Source organism: Dama dama, chromosome 4, assembly GCF_033118175.1.
Source record: "Dama dama isolate Ldn47 chromosome 4, ASM3311817v1, whole genome shotgun sequence".
In the NCBI taxonomy this organism is placed as follows: Eukaryota; Metazoa; Chordata; class Mammalia; order Artiodactyla; family Cervidae; genus Dama; species Dama dama.
Genome location: NC_083684.1, coordinates 47,724,014 through 47,739,718, shown reverse-complemented (window position 1 = coordinate 47,739,718; position 15,705 = coordinate 47,724,014). Strand labels below are relative to the sequence as shown.

Here is a 15,705-nt window from a genome sequence, read left to right as displayed (position 1 = left end):
TTACCTGTTTAGGGATACACTCCCTCCCTCACCCCTGCCACAGTCAACTGGCACAGTGAAGAAAAGTTCTAAACCTGTGATTCAATGAATACAAATTTCGTTTACAAAAATGGTGTTTCATACTGGTTGCTGGTTTTAGGTAGCACACAAAATGAAAATCAGTCAAGGTAATCCTTGGAAGTCCTGCGAACTTCCCATGAAATATAACACACATGGTTCTGTCTCCACTGCACTATCTTTCATTGTATCTCATACAGCCCATTTCTCCCTGTGCAAAGGTATAAATCACCCCTGGCTCGTTGTGTAGCATCTGAAGTGAATGACTTGCATTTAGGGGCCATGTAAGATTAAAAATAGGTATTTTTGTGCATTCATGACATAAGGCTAAATGTGAGTCAGATGCATGCACGATGTCCCTCTGCAGTACATCCCCTTGCAATTTCCTTGCACTTTAAAATCAACACAATTTAAAAAAGATATACACATGAAAACACTAAAGCAATAAACACAGGGTCTGTTAAAGATGGGGCATGCGGGGAATAAATAGGCATCCACTGAATAAATAGGTAATCAAGAGTTTTTAAAAAAGCCTCTGAGTCAAAAAGATTTTTGCTGTCACTTGGATTGCTCTCATGTAATTCTGAAACGGCCTCTGGCATTGGACAAGCAGTCCATACGGATGATCTGCAGAGGCAAGTTCCAGGAGTTTCTTCTGCTGATACACTTGATTCATGGGGCTAGGGGTGAGGAGGAAGAGGTCCTTGGAGTCACAGTTCCAATTAAGTCTCTTTTACACATTTAGTTGATATTTAAAGGCAGAAGTGCAGACATGCCAGACATCCTGACGACCCAGATTCCAGTCCCAACTTTAACCCCAAGTAATAGGGGTCCCCTGGGCACATTACCAAACTATTCTGGGCCTCAGTTTCCATATCTATAAAATGAGGTGAGTGGACTGTATCTAGAAAGCTCCCTCTTTGCTCTAAACCTCTACAGCTTTCTGAAGGACTGCATGAGCCGATGCTCACCTTATAGTGGAAGGAGTCCTCACACTGCTTGCACTGGTATATTCTTGTTTTGCAGTGGTTGATCATGTGGCTCTCCAGGTCTTTGCTGTTGTCAGCAATGTGCTCGCAGATGGGACACTGGTAGGGCTGTCTCTGCCGATGGACTCGCAGGTGCTGCTTGATGTAACCCTTGTTACCGCTGCTGTAGTGGCACAGCCGGCAGCGATAGGGCCGCTCGGCGTTAGGGATGTACTCCACCACGCTGCTTCCCGACAGACTCGCATCGCTGTTGGGTTGGCACTGGGCGTTATCCTGCAACTCTTTCAAAATATCATCATCGGAAGCATTTTGGTCTGTCCTTTCCCGTAACTTTTCAATCACAGTGAGGAGGGACATGCTGATGCCCGTCTTAACCTGCCCGTCTGCCAGCTCCTGCCTACCCTCTGGGAGTGCTACTAAGGTAGAGCTGCTTTGGTTGAAACTAGCTAACCCCTCAGGAGAGTTTTTCAGTGGGGACATCATTTTAGAATATGCTGCCACTGTCCCATCTACTTGCCTTTGTCCGGTGTCCGGGTCTAAAAGGTTTATGTTCCCATAGTGCCCAAGGTTGGTTCGTGTTAGTTCTGCAGCTCTTATGGGCATTGTAACCAGGGCTTCTGCAGCTAGTGAGTGCAGTCTAAGAGACTCAGAATTTGTCCTTCTTCGGCCCGGTGGGGCATTCTCATCAGTAGCCAGTCCTTTGTTTATTAACTCGCCGTCTTTCTTCTCTGAGTTGCCCCAGCCTATGATCAGCCCCCCGATATCAACAGTGCATTTATCAGCACGATAGACTTCCTCTCTTCCTTCGCACCCAATCTTGGCTTCTGTTGGGCTCAGGCTTTTCCCCTCTTCGATCTCGGCATTCATGAGGAAATGTTTCTGTGAAAGCGTTTCTTCAGCACTTGGCAGACGCTCCACTATCACGTTAACGTGACCTTTTTTATTTGGGCTGCTGCTAATGATTTTCTGTGCTGATGAAAGGAGACTATCAGCAACCAGGTTCTCCTCGGCATCAGAAATCACCTCGAGCATTTCTTCCTCGTTAGTGTCAAGGGTAACTGACTGACTGAGATGAACCCCACCTTCTGCACTCTGTTCTAACGGAGAGGAAGATAACGGCTCTGAGCTGCAAATCTGCACCTGCACTGACGGCCCGTTGTGGATACTCAGTTCATTGTCTCCAATCGCAATGACTACTGCGTGGACACCGCTGGGTGCAGCAGTCACAGAAGAATCCAGCAGGCCTAGGGGCTCATTCTCATTTTCAAAGATTGGATAGGAGCAGTCGACCTCCCCGGCATGTTTCCAAGCATGTGTTTTCAACATTCTCTGCTGGCCACAAGTGTAACTACAAAACAAGCATCGATACATGCCGTACTGTTCATAGGCATACCATTTCCTCTTTCCTATTTCTGCCACGGACGCTGTTTGGACAGTATGAGTCTGTGGGTTGTCCACACTTGCTGGGATGTCAGGAATGGTTTCACTGTTTCTTTCTGAGGTTCGGTGACACAAGGGGTTGGTGGGGCTTATGCACTGTTGGCCTTTGGATTGAGTGTGACTGTTGGCATCATTTTCATGGTCATTTACCACGTGAGCTTCAAGTTCCTCTTGGCTCTTTGATGTAATATGGCACTCTGCACACATTAATATCACTTCGTTCTGCTGACCATGCTGCTTGATATGATCTTTTAACACAGAAAAAGACGATGACAGAAACTTACAAAGGCTACACTGGTAAGACATAGCCTTCCCATCACTCTGGGCAGGAGAGTCAGGGGTAAAATGTATTTGAGACATCTCAGCCCTTCTAACATCAGTAGCAGGTGACTGGGTTACTTTAGCTGGAATCTCACAAGATTCTTGACTTTCAAGAGAGTGCGCTGCAGCACTGGAACGTGACCGTTTTTTGCCAATCAAAAGACATTTTTGTGACTTTTCATGTTCCACTATCTTGCTTAACTTCTGGATAACATGGATTAATGGATCCGTTTTAGCTTTTCTTTGTTCATCAATTTCCAATGATGAGCTGATGACAGTTTTGGCAGTCAACATAGCTTCCTGTTCCCCAATATCTGGCACCAACATGGCGACACTGCTGCTTTCTTCCATATCTAAAAAAACAGAATATATGACAGAAAGAAACACCAGGTTACAGGATCATTATAGGCATATAATTCAGGAAATCTAAACTACTCTTGAAGCTGATCTAAGTATTTTCTAACCTGGGAGCTCCATATTGATATACCTGGCTATCCTCAGTAGAGACTTAAATTGCTTAGAATTTTTCTTTGGAGTGTTGTCCCCTATTGAGACTGATGATCAAGATCTTTCAATGCTTCATTTCTTTCTTTGGAAATGAGTTAACTACATCTCCTTTTTTCTTGACTTTCCCCTAAACATCTAGCTGGACCTAATCAGTACTCCTCTTTTGTACAATGCCAGAAAGGAAAAAAAAAAAAGACTGCTATTCCATTATTAAAGGGCTACCGTCATTCTCAGGGCATGTGGAATCACCTCAAGGATTATGAAACACCATTCTGTAAATTCAACACATGATTGATGCAGTTCTCAGAAGACAATTTCTTGCACCAAGTGAAATTGTGATTTATTACTAAAATCATAAACTTTTTTTCCCTCCCCATCTTTAGAATTGTGAAAATATGGGCATGTAACTTTATGTAAAGGGCATAGAGAATTTTGAGAAGTATTATACAAATGAAACTAAATAAAAGCAATGATCCAGTTCCTCCTTTTATTTATTCTCCTGACAATAAACCACAAACTACGCTGTGGTTTTTTCAGAGGTCATATTAGTGGTCAACTATTACTCATACACACACACACACTCATATACATATATATATATATATGTTTTTTTTTTTTTTCCTGAAAGGGAAAGGGGCAGCAGAGAAGGTAAAAATTGATATCCTAGTTGTGTTTTAGGTCTAAAAAAGCAGAGAGGCCTTAAAAGGGGTTATCTGTAGGTTCAAGTAATGTGTCATGGCCAAGGAAGGCATTAATATGAAATGCTTTATCTTTTAGCCTAAATCTTGAATACTTTATTTTCTGGCAGAACTTTCAAGCATTTCCTTTGGCTTAAAGTGAGATTAACTTGTTGACTTGGAACACATTTTTAAGTTTAGGCTTTTTTCCAGCACCAAGTTTTGTTTTTCCACATTTTAGGTGCATTCTGGAATCTTACTCACAACATTCAGTAAATGCCAGCAAAATTACTAGTAGAACTAGCTATAGGCCAAAGATCATATTCTTAAACCTCAGTACAGGCTCTGAATTCATTTCAGGAGGTGAAGCAAGGCTCCTCTTCCTGCAGGTGGCTGAATCACCTTTTAAGGGCCCATTAGCTGCTGCCAAGATGGTACCTGAACTCCTGTAGGGCCTCCCCAGTCCTCTGATCAGTTTCAGGCCCTTTTCTCCCCCATCAGCTGACAGCAGTTACGGCGCTCCCGCTCTTCTCTTCTACTCTTTGTGGCACCCTAACTTTCCATAGCCAGATCCATATCATGCAAAAAGGCAAGCATTTCACTCTCGGTTTCTCAGTACCACTTCTCCCCTCCGTCCTGACACAGTGCCTTGCGGCTTTTCTCTCTTCTCCTTCTAGCTGCACTCCCAGCAGGGAATGCATTCCACAGCTGTTACAGCAAAGACAGCTCTGCCAGCTCCCCAAGGCCAGTGGCCCTTGGGTCACTGTCCCCCCCAAACAAACTGAGGGCATTACCTCTCAAAAGACTATTTCCTTTATATCTCTCTCAAGGAGGAAGAACAGAAGTGTTTTTAAATCTCTACAATCTCAAGTCACTAAAGGGGCCAGTGGGGAGAACAATTTGTTTCTTTAGAAAAATCCTTTGTGGCTTCACAGTGAAAATGAAAGTGTTGGTCGCTTGGTCGTGTCCAACTTTTTTGTGATCTATGGACTGCAGCCCACCAGGTTCCTCTGTCCATGGGATTCTCTAGGCAGGAATACTGGAGTGGGTTGCCATGCCCTCCTCCAGGGGATCTTCCCCATCCCGAATCTCTTGTCTCTTGCATTGGCAGGTGGGTTCTTTACCACTAGCACCGCCTGGGAAGCCCACACTGCCTGAGAATTCCACATTTGTAGGCCAAGGGAAGCTTTGGCTCTTCAAGTGATTACTGATTTCCCTATAGGGTCATTCACTTAAGGCTTTATTTCTTTCAGTTCAATTGATTAATGCAAATTTCTTAAATAATAGTTACTAGGACTCCTTGAACATTCAATTTCTTACATAAGATTTGGTGCCCTACTACAGATGGAAGGTCTCCTTCCCAAGAAATGAGACAGCTATGTAAGCTGATTGATAATCTGGAGGTTAACAAGTGAATATTTGCTCACAGACTCTACACACCCACAGGGTTACAAAGGTGACTTGTATTATCCTTCTACTATTTAATGACATAATAGGAGGGAGACAGAGCAGTGCAAATTGCTCCCTGAGGATATTTCAGCATGTACCTTAAAAGAAAGTGAAATGAAGAAGAGGAGGAGCTCATCTCATCGCAAGAAAAAGACTAATACAAAAGAATCTGACAACACATTCAGATTTTAAAGCTGTGTCTGCTCAGGCATTAAGAGCTAATGGAAATTTGCAGCAGATGCTCCAATTTTCCGTGAACATTTATGCAAGTATCTCATTTTAGAGACTGCATACATTTGGGGATAAGTACAGAAATGGCACCTATAAAACAGATATCACAACATAAAGTACATCAAGAAACACCTGAAAAACCAGTTTGGGTCCACATGGCAAAGTCGATGCACAAGTCTCATTATAACAAAAGCCTCGGTTAAAAAAGGTTAGATAAACAGCTCATAATAAAGTATACTAAGAGAGGAAGTTAAGTTGAATACTGGCCAACTCTTAAAATTTTCACAGAAATTTCACTTAGGCCACCAATGTGCATGTGCGTTTGAGATCACATGTCCTGAGGTAAAATCTGCATAATTAAGGAGATTAAAAATAAGGAGTACAAATACAATCCTAGTGGCTCAAGAATGCTGACAACCTGGATTAAGATAATCCACATACTATCCATGGCCTCCAAGAGATCAAGGTAAATGCAACTTAAAAAAAAAAAACATTACCAAGGGTGGAGGAGCAGGGGACCTCAGAGGGGATGACAAACCAAGAACAGCAAATTTTCTAACTGGAATGATGAGTACCTTGGAGTTCATTGCAGTATTCTCTCTACTTGTGTAAACTTTAAAGAATTTTAAAACTAAAAAGCTTAAAAAAAAAAAAAAAAAAAAGTTATGTATAAGGCATGAAGCTAGGTATAAAGAAAAATGGAAAAAAATTTTACTCACACAGTTTAAAACTGAGTTGAGTGGGAAAGACTCATACTTAGAAGTTAAAAAGAATTAACCACTTTTAAATAATCCAGGAGTACCCAAGGTGAGAAGGTCAGTTTTCATTCCAATCCCAAAGAAAGCTCAAACGACTGTACAACTGTGCTCATTTCACATGTTAGTAAAGCCATGTTAAACATTCTTCAAGATAGGCTTCAGCGGTAGGAGTACTGAGAACTCCCATATGCACAAGCTGGGTTGAGAAAAGGCAGAGGAACAGGAGATCAAATTGCCAACATTCCTTGAATCTGGAGAAAGCAAGAGAATTCCAGAAAAACATCTACTTTTGCCTCACTGACTACAGTAAAGCCTTTAACTGTATGGATCACAACAAACTGAAAAACTCTTAGAGATGGGAGTACCAGACCACCTTACCTGTCTCCTGAGAAACCTGTGTGTGGGTTAATAAGCAACATTTACAACTACACATGCAGTAACTGTTTACAATTGGGAAAGCAATACAAGACTATATATTGTCACCCTGCTTATTTAACTTCTATGCAGAGTACATTATGCAAAATACTGGGCTGGATGAATCACAAGCTGGAATTAAGTCTGCTGGGAAAAATACCAAAAACCTCAGATATGCAGATGATAGCACTCTAACAGCAGAAAGTAAAGAGGAACTAAAGAGCCTCTTTATAAGGGAGAAAGAAGAGAGTGACAAAGCTGGCTTGAAACTTAATATTCAAAACACTAAGATCATGGTATCCAGTCCCATCACTTCATAGTAAACAGAAGGGGAAAAGTGGAAGCAGTGACTGATTTTATTTTCCTGGGCTCCAAAATCACTATGGACAGTGACCACAGCCATGAAGTTAAAAGACACTTGCTCCTTGAAAGGAAAGCTATGACAAACCTAGACAGTATATTAAAAAGCAGAGACATCATTTTCCTGATAAAGGTCATATAGTCAAAGCTATGGTTTTTCCAGTGGTCATGAATGGATCTGAGAGTTGAAGCATAAAGAAAGCTGAGCGCCAAAGAATTGATGCTTCTGAACTGTGGTGTTGGAGAAGACTCTTGAGAGTCCCTTGGACTGCAAGGAGATCCAACCTGTCAATCCTAAAGGAAATCAGTCCTGAATATTCATTAGAAGGACTGGAGCTGAAGCTGAAGCTCCAATACTTTGGCCACCTTATTCGAGGAGCCGATTCATTAGAAAAGACCCTGATGCTGGGAAAGACTGAAGGCAAAAAGAGAAGGAGGTGGCAAAGGATGAGATGGTTAGACAGTATCACCAACTCAATGGACATGAATCTGAGCAAACTCCAGGAGGAGAGGAGCCTGACGTGCTGCAGTCCATGGACTCATGACTTGGTGACTGAACAACTATCACCCAAGGTGAAACAGTTAGAAGGCAACAGTCAATGACCAAATCCTAACAGAGACTGAAAAGCTAATTTCGGTCAGGAAGGGACACAAAGGCTTCCTGAAGAGGTAAGATGCATACTGCATTCCGAAAGAAGAGCCTTCTGGATGTCATCCATCTGCCCCTGTGGGCTCAATGACTGATTCTCCACTCTGCTCTCTGTTCCAGGAGGAATTACATCATTAGGCTCCCATGCCCTCTGGTTGAGTTATACCAACTGGGAGCCATAACAGGAAATCAGGAGGAGGCAGCAAAGGGAGATCAAGACACTCATTTTCTTGGTTCCCTCCCTCGAGGTCACCTTGAACCGGCTGTGATCCTCAACAGAAGGCCATTCTCTCCAGGCAGGCTGTTCTACAGGCCTTTCCTTTCTCCTGATGCTGCTAGCTCCTTGTAACTGAATGATTCCTGGGGCTTGACTATATAGGTCCTACAGCTTTATAAGTATCTTTTAAAATACATCCTCCCTGAATTGTCCTAATCTGAGTGCGCCTGCCATTTGCTTTCTTGGAATCTGGTGACAAGAAAGCAACCATAACATTAATAGATTTTCAGAAGAGAGAATAAGAATAAGCATGCTATCTAGAGATTAGAGAAAAGACCAGTATGGCTGAACAGTAAGGTTTACTAGAATGAGGAAAGACTACAGACATCAGCAAAACAGGGTGTTTCTCATTTGAAATCTTTAGACATAACATTCGACCAAATATATCAAATTGCTATAAGTAAATAAATGTTGTATCCCAAACCAGAAATGTTCGACAACCTTCTCCACTTTCCTACACAATAGACGCCCACAGGCAAAAGCTTGTAATTAAAGTCTTTCCCAAGAAAAGAGCCAACTTATATCAGCTGTCTTTATTTCCTTACAATTTGCTATTTGGCTTATTTGTACATCTAATTAGTTCCTTTCACTTATAGCAGTATGGTTATCATAAGTAAAATCAAGTTGAACAATTCATGCGGGCCTGGGTGGGACTGCATAAAAGCTGTAATTTTCTGTGTTAGAAGGTGGTTCAGTATGTTATATAAAGCATCTTTTCTTTCAGACTAAGATTGTTCTTCCAATTAGAAAAAAAAATTGTGTTAGAGAAGTAATGGTCAATTCCTCATTCTTCCACATCATTGTAATTCTGAAAGAGAAAAATATTTATTTTGCTCTAGGTGTGTGACCTCAGGCAAATCACTGTTTCTGAGCGTTTTACATTCTGTAGCTATAAAACTCCAGAGTTGTGCTGGACAAATTTTCATGTTTCTGGGATATAAACTGAAAGTTACTTTGAAAATGCTTACATGTTATTTGTAGATTTAACTTACTAATGCCAGCTTTAACAAACTTGAGTTAAAAACTCCTTAGCTTAATGTAATTAACTGCCCACCAAGAAAAAAATGAGTGTAAATATTACAGTATGTCTAATATTTCTTAGTTGGCATCTAGCCTGAGAGAATATTCGAAGTTGGCAGCTGCAATTAAGACATAAGGTGAAACTAATGTTAACCAGAGATTTAACATTCTCTGAGCACCTATAACGTGCCAAGCAATGTGCTGGAGACTACCAAAATAAGAGGGAATCTGTGCCCTTCAGGTGCTCACAGACCAGAGAACAATGTCAGTACAGATTCTTGTATTGCTAATGAACGTGGTAATACTGGCCTCTTTATTTGCAGATGAGGAAACTGAGGCTCACAGAGGTAAAGTAATAGCTAGCTTAAGAATTAGAATACAGGTCTATCTTATTCTAAATCCATCCTTTCTCAGTTCAGCCACTCAGTCGTGTCCGACTCTTTGTGACCCATGGACTGCAGCACGCCAGGCCTCTCCACACACCAATTTTCCTCTTAATTCTCAGCTTGAACAAAAAATGTAAAGTATAAATACTGAAAACAGCAATAGCCCCTTACAGCTAGGCAGTATCAAATGCATGTTTGAGCTTCATTAAGTCTTTGGGACAGGTTACCTGGGTGTTACACAATTGTAACATACTATTTGTACATAATTGTACAAATAAGGGAACACTCAGTGCAGTTTAAGTGACTTACCCAAGGTTACATGGCTGTTAAGTGGCAGAGCCAGTGTCTTTCAAATCAATTCCTGAAATTAATACAGTCCCTTGGATCAATCTTCAAAATCCAGCTGTAGCCAAGAATGAAAGTATATAGTATCAAACATTTCTCTTTCTTGGTGAAACCAAGTAGTAATTTTTTTTTGGGGGGGGGGGAAGAGGACAGTGAAAAATTACCCAATATTTCCTGTCGAAAGTAATTCAGAGGAATGTTCATTGAACCCAATTATGTGATGCAAATCTACATAATTTACCTAACAAGCAGACTTCAGGATTTGGCACAAGTTGGAAAAAAACAGCTCTGGAAATTTCTCCAATAATCGTATATTTCATGTTTTAGCTCAAAATTTATCTAACTGACTCAAAATACTATTGGCTTTACTGATGTAACTTTCTAATGAATAAAAAGCAGTAAGCTGTACACCGCCATTTTAATTTTAATCACAAATACGGTCTAAATGGTTGATTCTGCAAACTTCCAACAGTTCTACAACTGAAAGGCAGCATGAACTGGTAAGTCACAGTCAACTGACCTACGTATATCATCTAAGGCACTTTCCTGCTCCAGTCCTACATTTCTTTGCTATTTTTTATACTAGCGAGAATGAATTTAAAAGATCAAAGAATGGTGTTCATATCACCTATAATGCAACTTTATCGACTATGGTTAAGTAAACAGTTCATTGCCAGGGCAGAAAGCACATATTTGGCTCTCCCCTGAAATTAATTTTAAACGAGTTAGTGGGGTAAAGAACGCAGGGCCAGACTTTCTCTTTTAATCAATAATGCAACCCATACACTGAGTCACAGCAGAGAAGAAAGTACAGACTGAAAGAGGTGATAAATCCAGTAATTGCCGGATAAGAGAGATGCAGACCGAAAGCAAATTACAGCCCACTGCGGTAACTAAAAAGATCGCCTGCGGGTTGGGATGGTGGCCTCGGCCTAATTAATCATCCTGGCCTTCCACACACAAACCGTTCACTCCGGATGCCCCCAGGTCTTAACGGTGGGAAGCTTTTCCCAGTGATTTCAGTGACTGATCATTAGGGAGACCACTTACTTCATCGAAGTGGTTCGAAATAGGTGCAGAGACCAGAACTGCTTTTCTACTAGCTCTTCCTACACCAAGCAGTGGCTGAAGCGCAGGGGAGATAGGGGTTGAAAAAAGTAATCAAGAGACGCGGGGAGGACACCGTTTTCGCTCCATCCGGTCTAGGAGAAGCGATTTCACCTGTGCAAAGGGAGGGACGCGACGGCCGGCGGGCCTGCCTGCGGGCCAGGCCGGTGAGAGTTAAGCCGGGAGGGGCAGGTTCCCCCCACCCGCAACTGCAGGGCAAGCCCGGGGTCTCCCAGTTCTTGCTGTGGACGGGACAAAGGATTGAAAAGGGACACGGAACTTGGGGCATGTGGCGAACACCGGGAGAGTGTCGACCGGCTGAGCAGGAAGCCGGCGCCGGTAGAGGCCTGAGGGGAGGACGCACATGGCCGGCGGCGGCACTAACAGCGGGCGGAGGGACGGCCCCGGGACGCGGTACCTGCAGTCGGGCGGCAGCTGCTGCTTCCGCGAGCCTCCTTTGCCGGCCAGAAGCCGGCCGTGCCCTCGCCCTCGTCCTCGCCCACCTCTATCACGGCTCTTTTCCCTCTTTTACCCCGCTTTCCCCATCCTCATCAGGAGCTCCAAAATGGCGGCGCTGGGGACAGATCACGTGAGCTGCGGGCAGGTCAGGTGACCCGAGTGGCGGGCGACGAGGGCGGGGCGATGTTCAGGCCCCGCCCATGGGCATCCCGGGTCCTGGGGCTGGGCGGGCGCGAAGGCGATGCCCCTCCCACTCACTGCCATCCCCGGCTTTTGGGTGGGTTTAAGGCGCGAGTTGTCGGGCTCCTGAGGTCCCATGGCGAGGCCTTGTCAGCGGTGTTTGGTTCTTGAAGTCAGTGAGTCTTCACTTTGGAGTCTCCACACGTCGCCCAAACCCTCTGTGGGCTTTGTCAGCCCATCCTCTCCCTCACTGGCTTTCAGCAGTGGGCCTTGACGTTCTTTTCAATCCTATACTTATGAGCTTGTTAGTGCTTTTGGCTGGGCTATGCTTTTTTGTGGTGTTCTTGGCTAAAATGTAGAGATCATACCTAGGTTCATGACTGGACTTGAGTTGTGCCTGGTGAGGAGCAGAGCTGGCCCTGGGAATCTATTCACTGGTGAGATTGAAGATTTTCAGGAAAATCCCCGGGGTTGTAGGACCAGACTTGGTAGCTTGCTTGACCCAGTAGCACAGCTGCAGTCCTCTGAGGACAACATGGTGTTGGTCATTTGGATCTGTTTTATGGCATAGCCACCAGCTTTATAAGCAGTCCTGTTTTGTCCCTGGCTAACAGAGTAAAATGCAGTGTGAGTGAAGCTTTCCACCCAACTTCAGGAATGCTGGACAGGTTGAGTGTCTTAGCAACTGCACAGCAGGGTGCTTGGATCCAGACTGAGAAAGAGGGCCATGAATAGTAGGAAGGGAGTGAAACTGAAGATTCCAGTCATAGTAATGCACTTTCTCATTGAGATACAGGTGTACCTGGAAGACAGTGTGGATTAGACCATTGCACTAAAGTGAGTCACGTGAATTTGACATGAATTGGTTTCCCAGAGTATGTAGAAGTTATATTCACACTCTACTGTGGTCTGTTAAGTGTGCGATAGCATTGTACCTAAAAACATTATTTGTTGTTGTTGTTTAGTCGCTAAGTTGTGTCTGATTCTTTTGTGACACCCCCCTGCCCCCAGGTTCCTCTATCCACAGTATTTCCTAGGCAAGAATGCTGGAGTGGGTTGCTTGTTCCTTCTGGCGGGAGAGGGAGAGTCTTCGAGACCCAGGGATGGAACTCATATCTCCTTCATTGCAGATGGAGCAAACGCTGTTGAACAAACGGCACTGATAGACTGACTTGATGGCAGGGTTGCCATCAACTTTCAGTTAGCAAAAGATGCAGTATCTGCAAAGCTCATTAAAAGGAAAAAATAAATGAAGTGCAATAAAATGAGTTATGTCTGTATCTCTTGGGGACTTCCAGGTGTATACAGAGACATTTGCAACAGGCTGGGCCCTCAATTATCAAGTGGGAGAAAGGTCCAGAAAAACCTAGCCATTGTTCAGAGAGATCAGTGATTCTGAGATGAGGTATCTGGGGATACAAATTCACCTGAATTGAGGTGGCGGGGGGAGGGGGAGGTTGGGAAACCAGCAAAGTTAGAATTCTTCTACTTCACAGAATTCTTTGCCAGTTGGACTAAATAGCTAAGAAGACGGAAAGATAAAGGGGTGAGTAATTTTTTTCAATAAAAGAGATTGAGCAGGAGACTAGCATGGAAGGGTGTGGAAGGAAAAATAATTGAGGAAAACCAGAATGCATAAAAGGAAGAAAGTGAGAACAAACAATTAACGGGCAAATTTCTTTTTATTTTTCTTCTAGAGCTACTGACACAAGGAATCCTTGTTCGTAACTATTGGAATAGAGGCTTTTCTTCAGTACTGTCTTAACTGTGATGTCTATGAATCTAAAAATGGACAGAACAGAAATCAGAGTTGTTTTATCAGAGTATGAATAAAAGGGGAGAAACTGTAATCGAGGGAAAATAAGGGAATTCTAAAGCAAGTGAGAGGGTAAAGTTCCTGTGGTTGTCTTTTCTCACATTCACAAGCTATTTCCCAATGTCCCCCTTCCAGCACGAAGTACACTTCCGGGCTCAGAGGTGTGGCCTGTGACTAGTGTTGGCTAATGAATTGTGTTGCAGAAGTGAGGGCCACCTCTTCTCTGCTGGAGCGTTTATTGCCGGGGCAGTTCCCTCCAGAGTGCCCGTTCCCTGCTGGCTTTATGATCAGCCAAATAATGAAATGGTTTGAAATGGTGGCCACCCTGTCAGCCCACATTTTATGTATTTTTGGTCATGCCGCACAGGATGCAGGATCTTAGTTGCCTGACCAGGGATAGAATCAGTGCCCCCTGCAGTGGACATGTGGTGTCTTAACCACTGGGGGGACTGCCATTGAAGTCCCCCAGCCCACATTTTAGAGTGGTGTTGATGAGCTAAGCTTCTAGTTGACCCACAGCGTATATGTAGAATGAAGAAGTCACTGAGGTTTTGGAGCTGTTTGTTACTACAGCACCACAGGGTCACTGCTGATTGACACTCCTCTTCCCTACACTGAAGCAACTGGAAGAGACAGAATCAATGAGAAGAAACCATTGCAGGCAGATAGGAATGTGAATAAAAGAATTAGGACCTTAATTCCTGAATGCAGAGAAGGTGTGAGACATAGAGTCCAATAGAAAAACCTAGGCAACTTCAAAAACTCAGTGGAGCAAAAATCAGTGTTTTGCATTCCTACCCAAAAGCTCTCCAGAAAATTGCAGTAAACATTTTTAGGTCGAGGAACACAAAGACATTCCGGTGTAGTTCAACTGAACTTGTGGACATCTCACTGAAATCTCTTTTAGGCACCTTCCGCTTGCCATAGAATATCATTTGTCATGATTTAATTAACCAATCCTAGTAAGATTTAGGGTTATAGATAGGAAAGTTGCTTAACCCGGTTATCTAGTACCTTCTCAGTGGAATCCTATGTTGTCTGCAGATGAGAGATGACCCAGATAACTGAATCCTATCTCCACACATCTCATTATTCTACTTTGGGGTCATTAATTAGCTGATCAGCTTAAAGGTTTCACTTCTACAATTGTCACCGGTCTGTGTCTTTTAAAGTGACTAGTTTGTCTGATAATGCATTGTGTGTGCTTGACAGCATAAGCCAGAGCACAGTTTAAATTTGGGGAACATTCACAGCAGTGCAGCGAGCGAGTTGCCAAGGTGATGACTGGTTGTAAACTGAATGAGACTGGGAACCGGTTGAAACTTGTGGAGAAGACCAACTTGTTTCCGGCCATGATATTCATGAAGGACACCTTGTCTTTTGTGTAATAGGATTAGGTTAGATTTCTTTTGAAGGGATGATTATGTAAGTCTTTGGCACAGCACAGAGAGTTACAGGAGACATGTTAGCCTGCGTTTCTTTTAGTTGTCATTTTTATCATGACCTTTAAAAAAATATACTTTGGATGTACTGCCTCAAAAAAAGGAAAGATTAATAGACCCACAGACATAGAAAACACACTTATGGTTCCCAAAGGTTGGGTGTGAAAAAGTGAAAGTGTTAAATCACTCAATTGTGTCTCTTTGCAACTCTGTGGACTTTGCCAGGTTCCTCTGTCCATGGAGTTTTCTAGGCAAGATTACTGGCATGGATTGCCATTCCCTTCTCTGGGGGGATCTTCCCAACCCAGGGATCAAATCCAGGTGTCCTGCGCTTCAGGCAGATTCTTTACCATTTGAGTCGCCAGATCAGGGGAAGGTGGGGGGACTGGTAAATTAGGAGGATGGGATTAATATATACATGTTATTATATATAAAACAGGTAACCAACAAGGACCTACTGCATAGCACAGGGAACTATACTGAATATTTTATAATAACTTATAAGGGAAAGATTCTGAAAAAATAATATACATATGCATATATATCTAATTGAATAGCTGTGCTATACACCTAAAACTAACATGACACTGTAAATCAGCTATACTCCAATAAAAAAAGAGAAGATCGTGGAAGGGTCAGAGATGGCAGGGGACTAAATGTGAAGGGAAAAGGATGTGATGGTGTGAGTGGAGAAGGTACACACACAATTTTTCCTTGACTTTCTATTTAGCCATTGTGGGGCTGTGAGCAGGTGGGCTGTGTCTTTCTGGCATTTCCATCCTGTCTGTAAAAGAAGAAGTGCAATTTATCCTCTTTTTTAG

At 43.0% G+C, this 15,705-nt stretch overlaps 1 protein-coding gene across 2 annotated transcripts in view; it reads right to left on the bottom strand.

Annotated features, from left to right (window-relative positions):
* The window catches only part of ZNF507 (zinc finger protein 507), a 42,958-nt gene extending 31,397 nt beyond the window's left edge, over positions 1 to 11,561 (bottom strand). Inside the window, exons 1-3 of one of the 2 annotated variants that reach the window (XM_061138924.1) lie at positions 11,406 to 11,561; positions 9,845 to 9,938; positions 1,029 to 3,160 (exon numbers count right to left, since the gene is read on the bottom strand). In XM_061138924.1, coding sequence (XP_060994907.1) covers positions 1,029 to 3,158 — 2,130 coding nt within the window. In that variant the 5' untranslated portion in view covers positions 3,159 to 3,160; positions 9,845 to 9,938; positions 11,406 to 11,561. The remainder of the gene's footprint in view (positions 1 to 1,028; positions 3,161 to 9,844; positions 9,939 to 11,405) is intronic. The other variant, XM_061138925.1, reaches the window with a different exon arrangement.
* Positions 11,562 to 15,705: the final 4,144 nt, after the last annotated feature.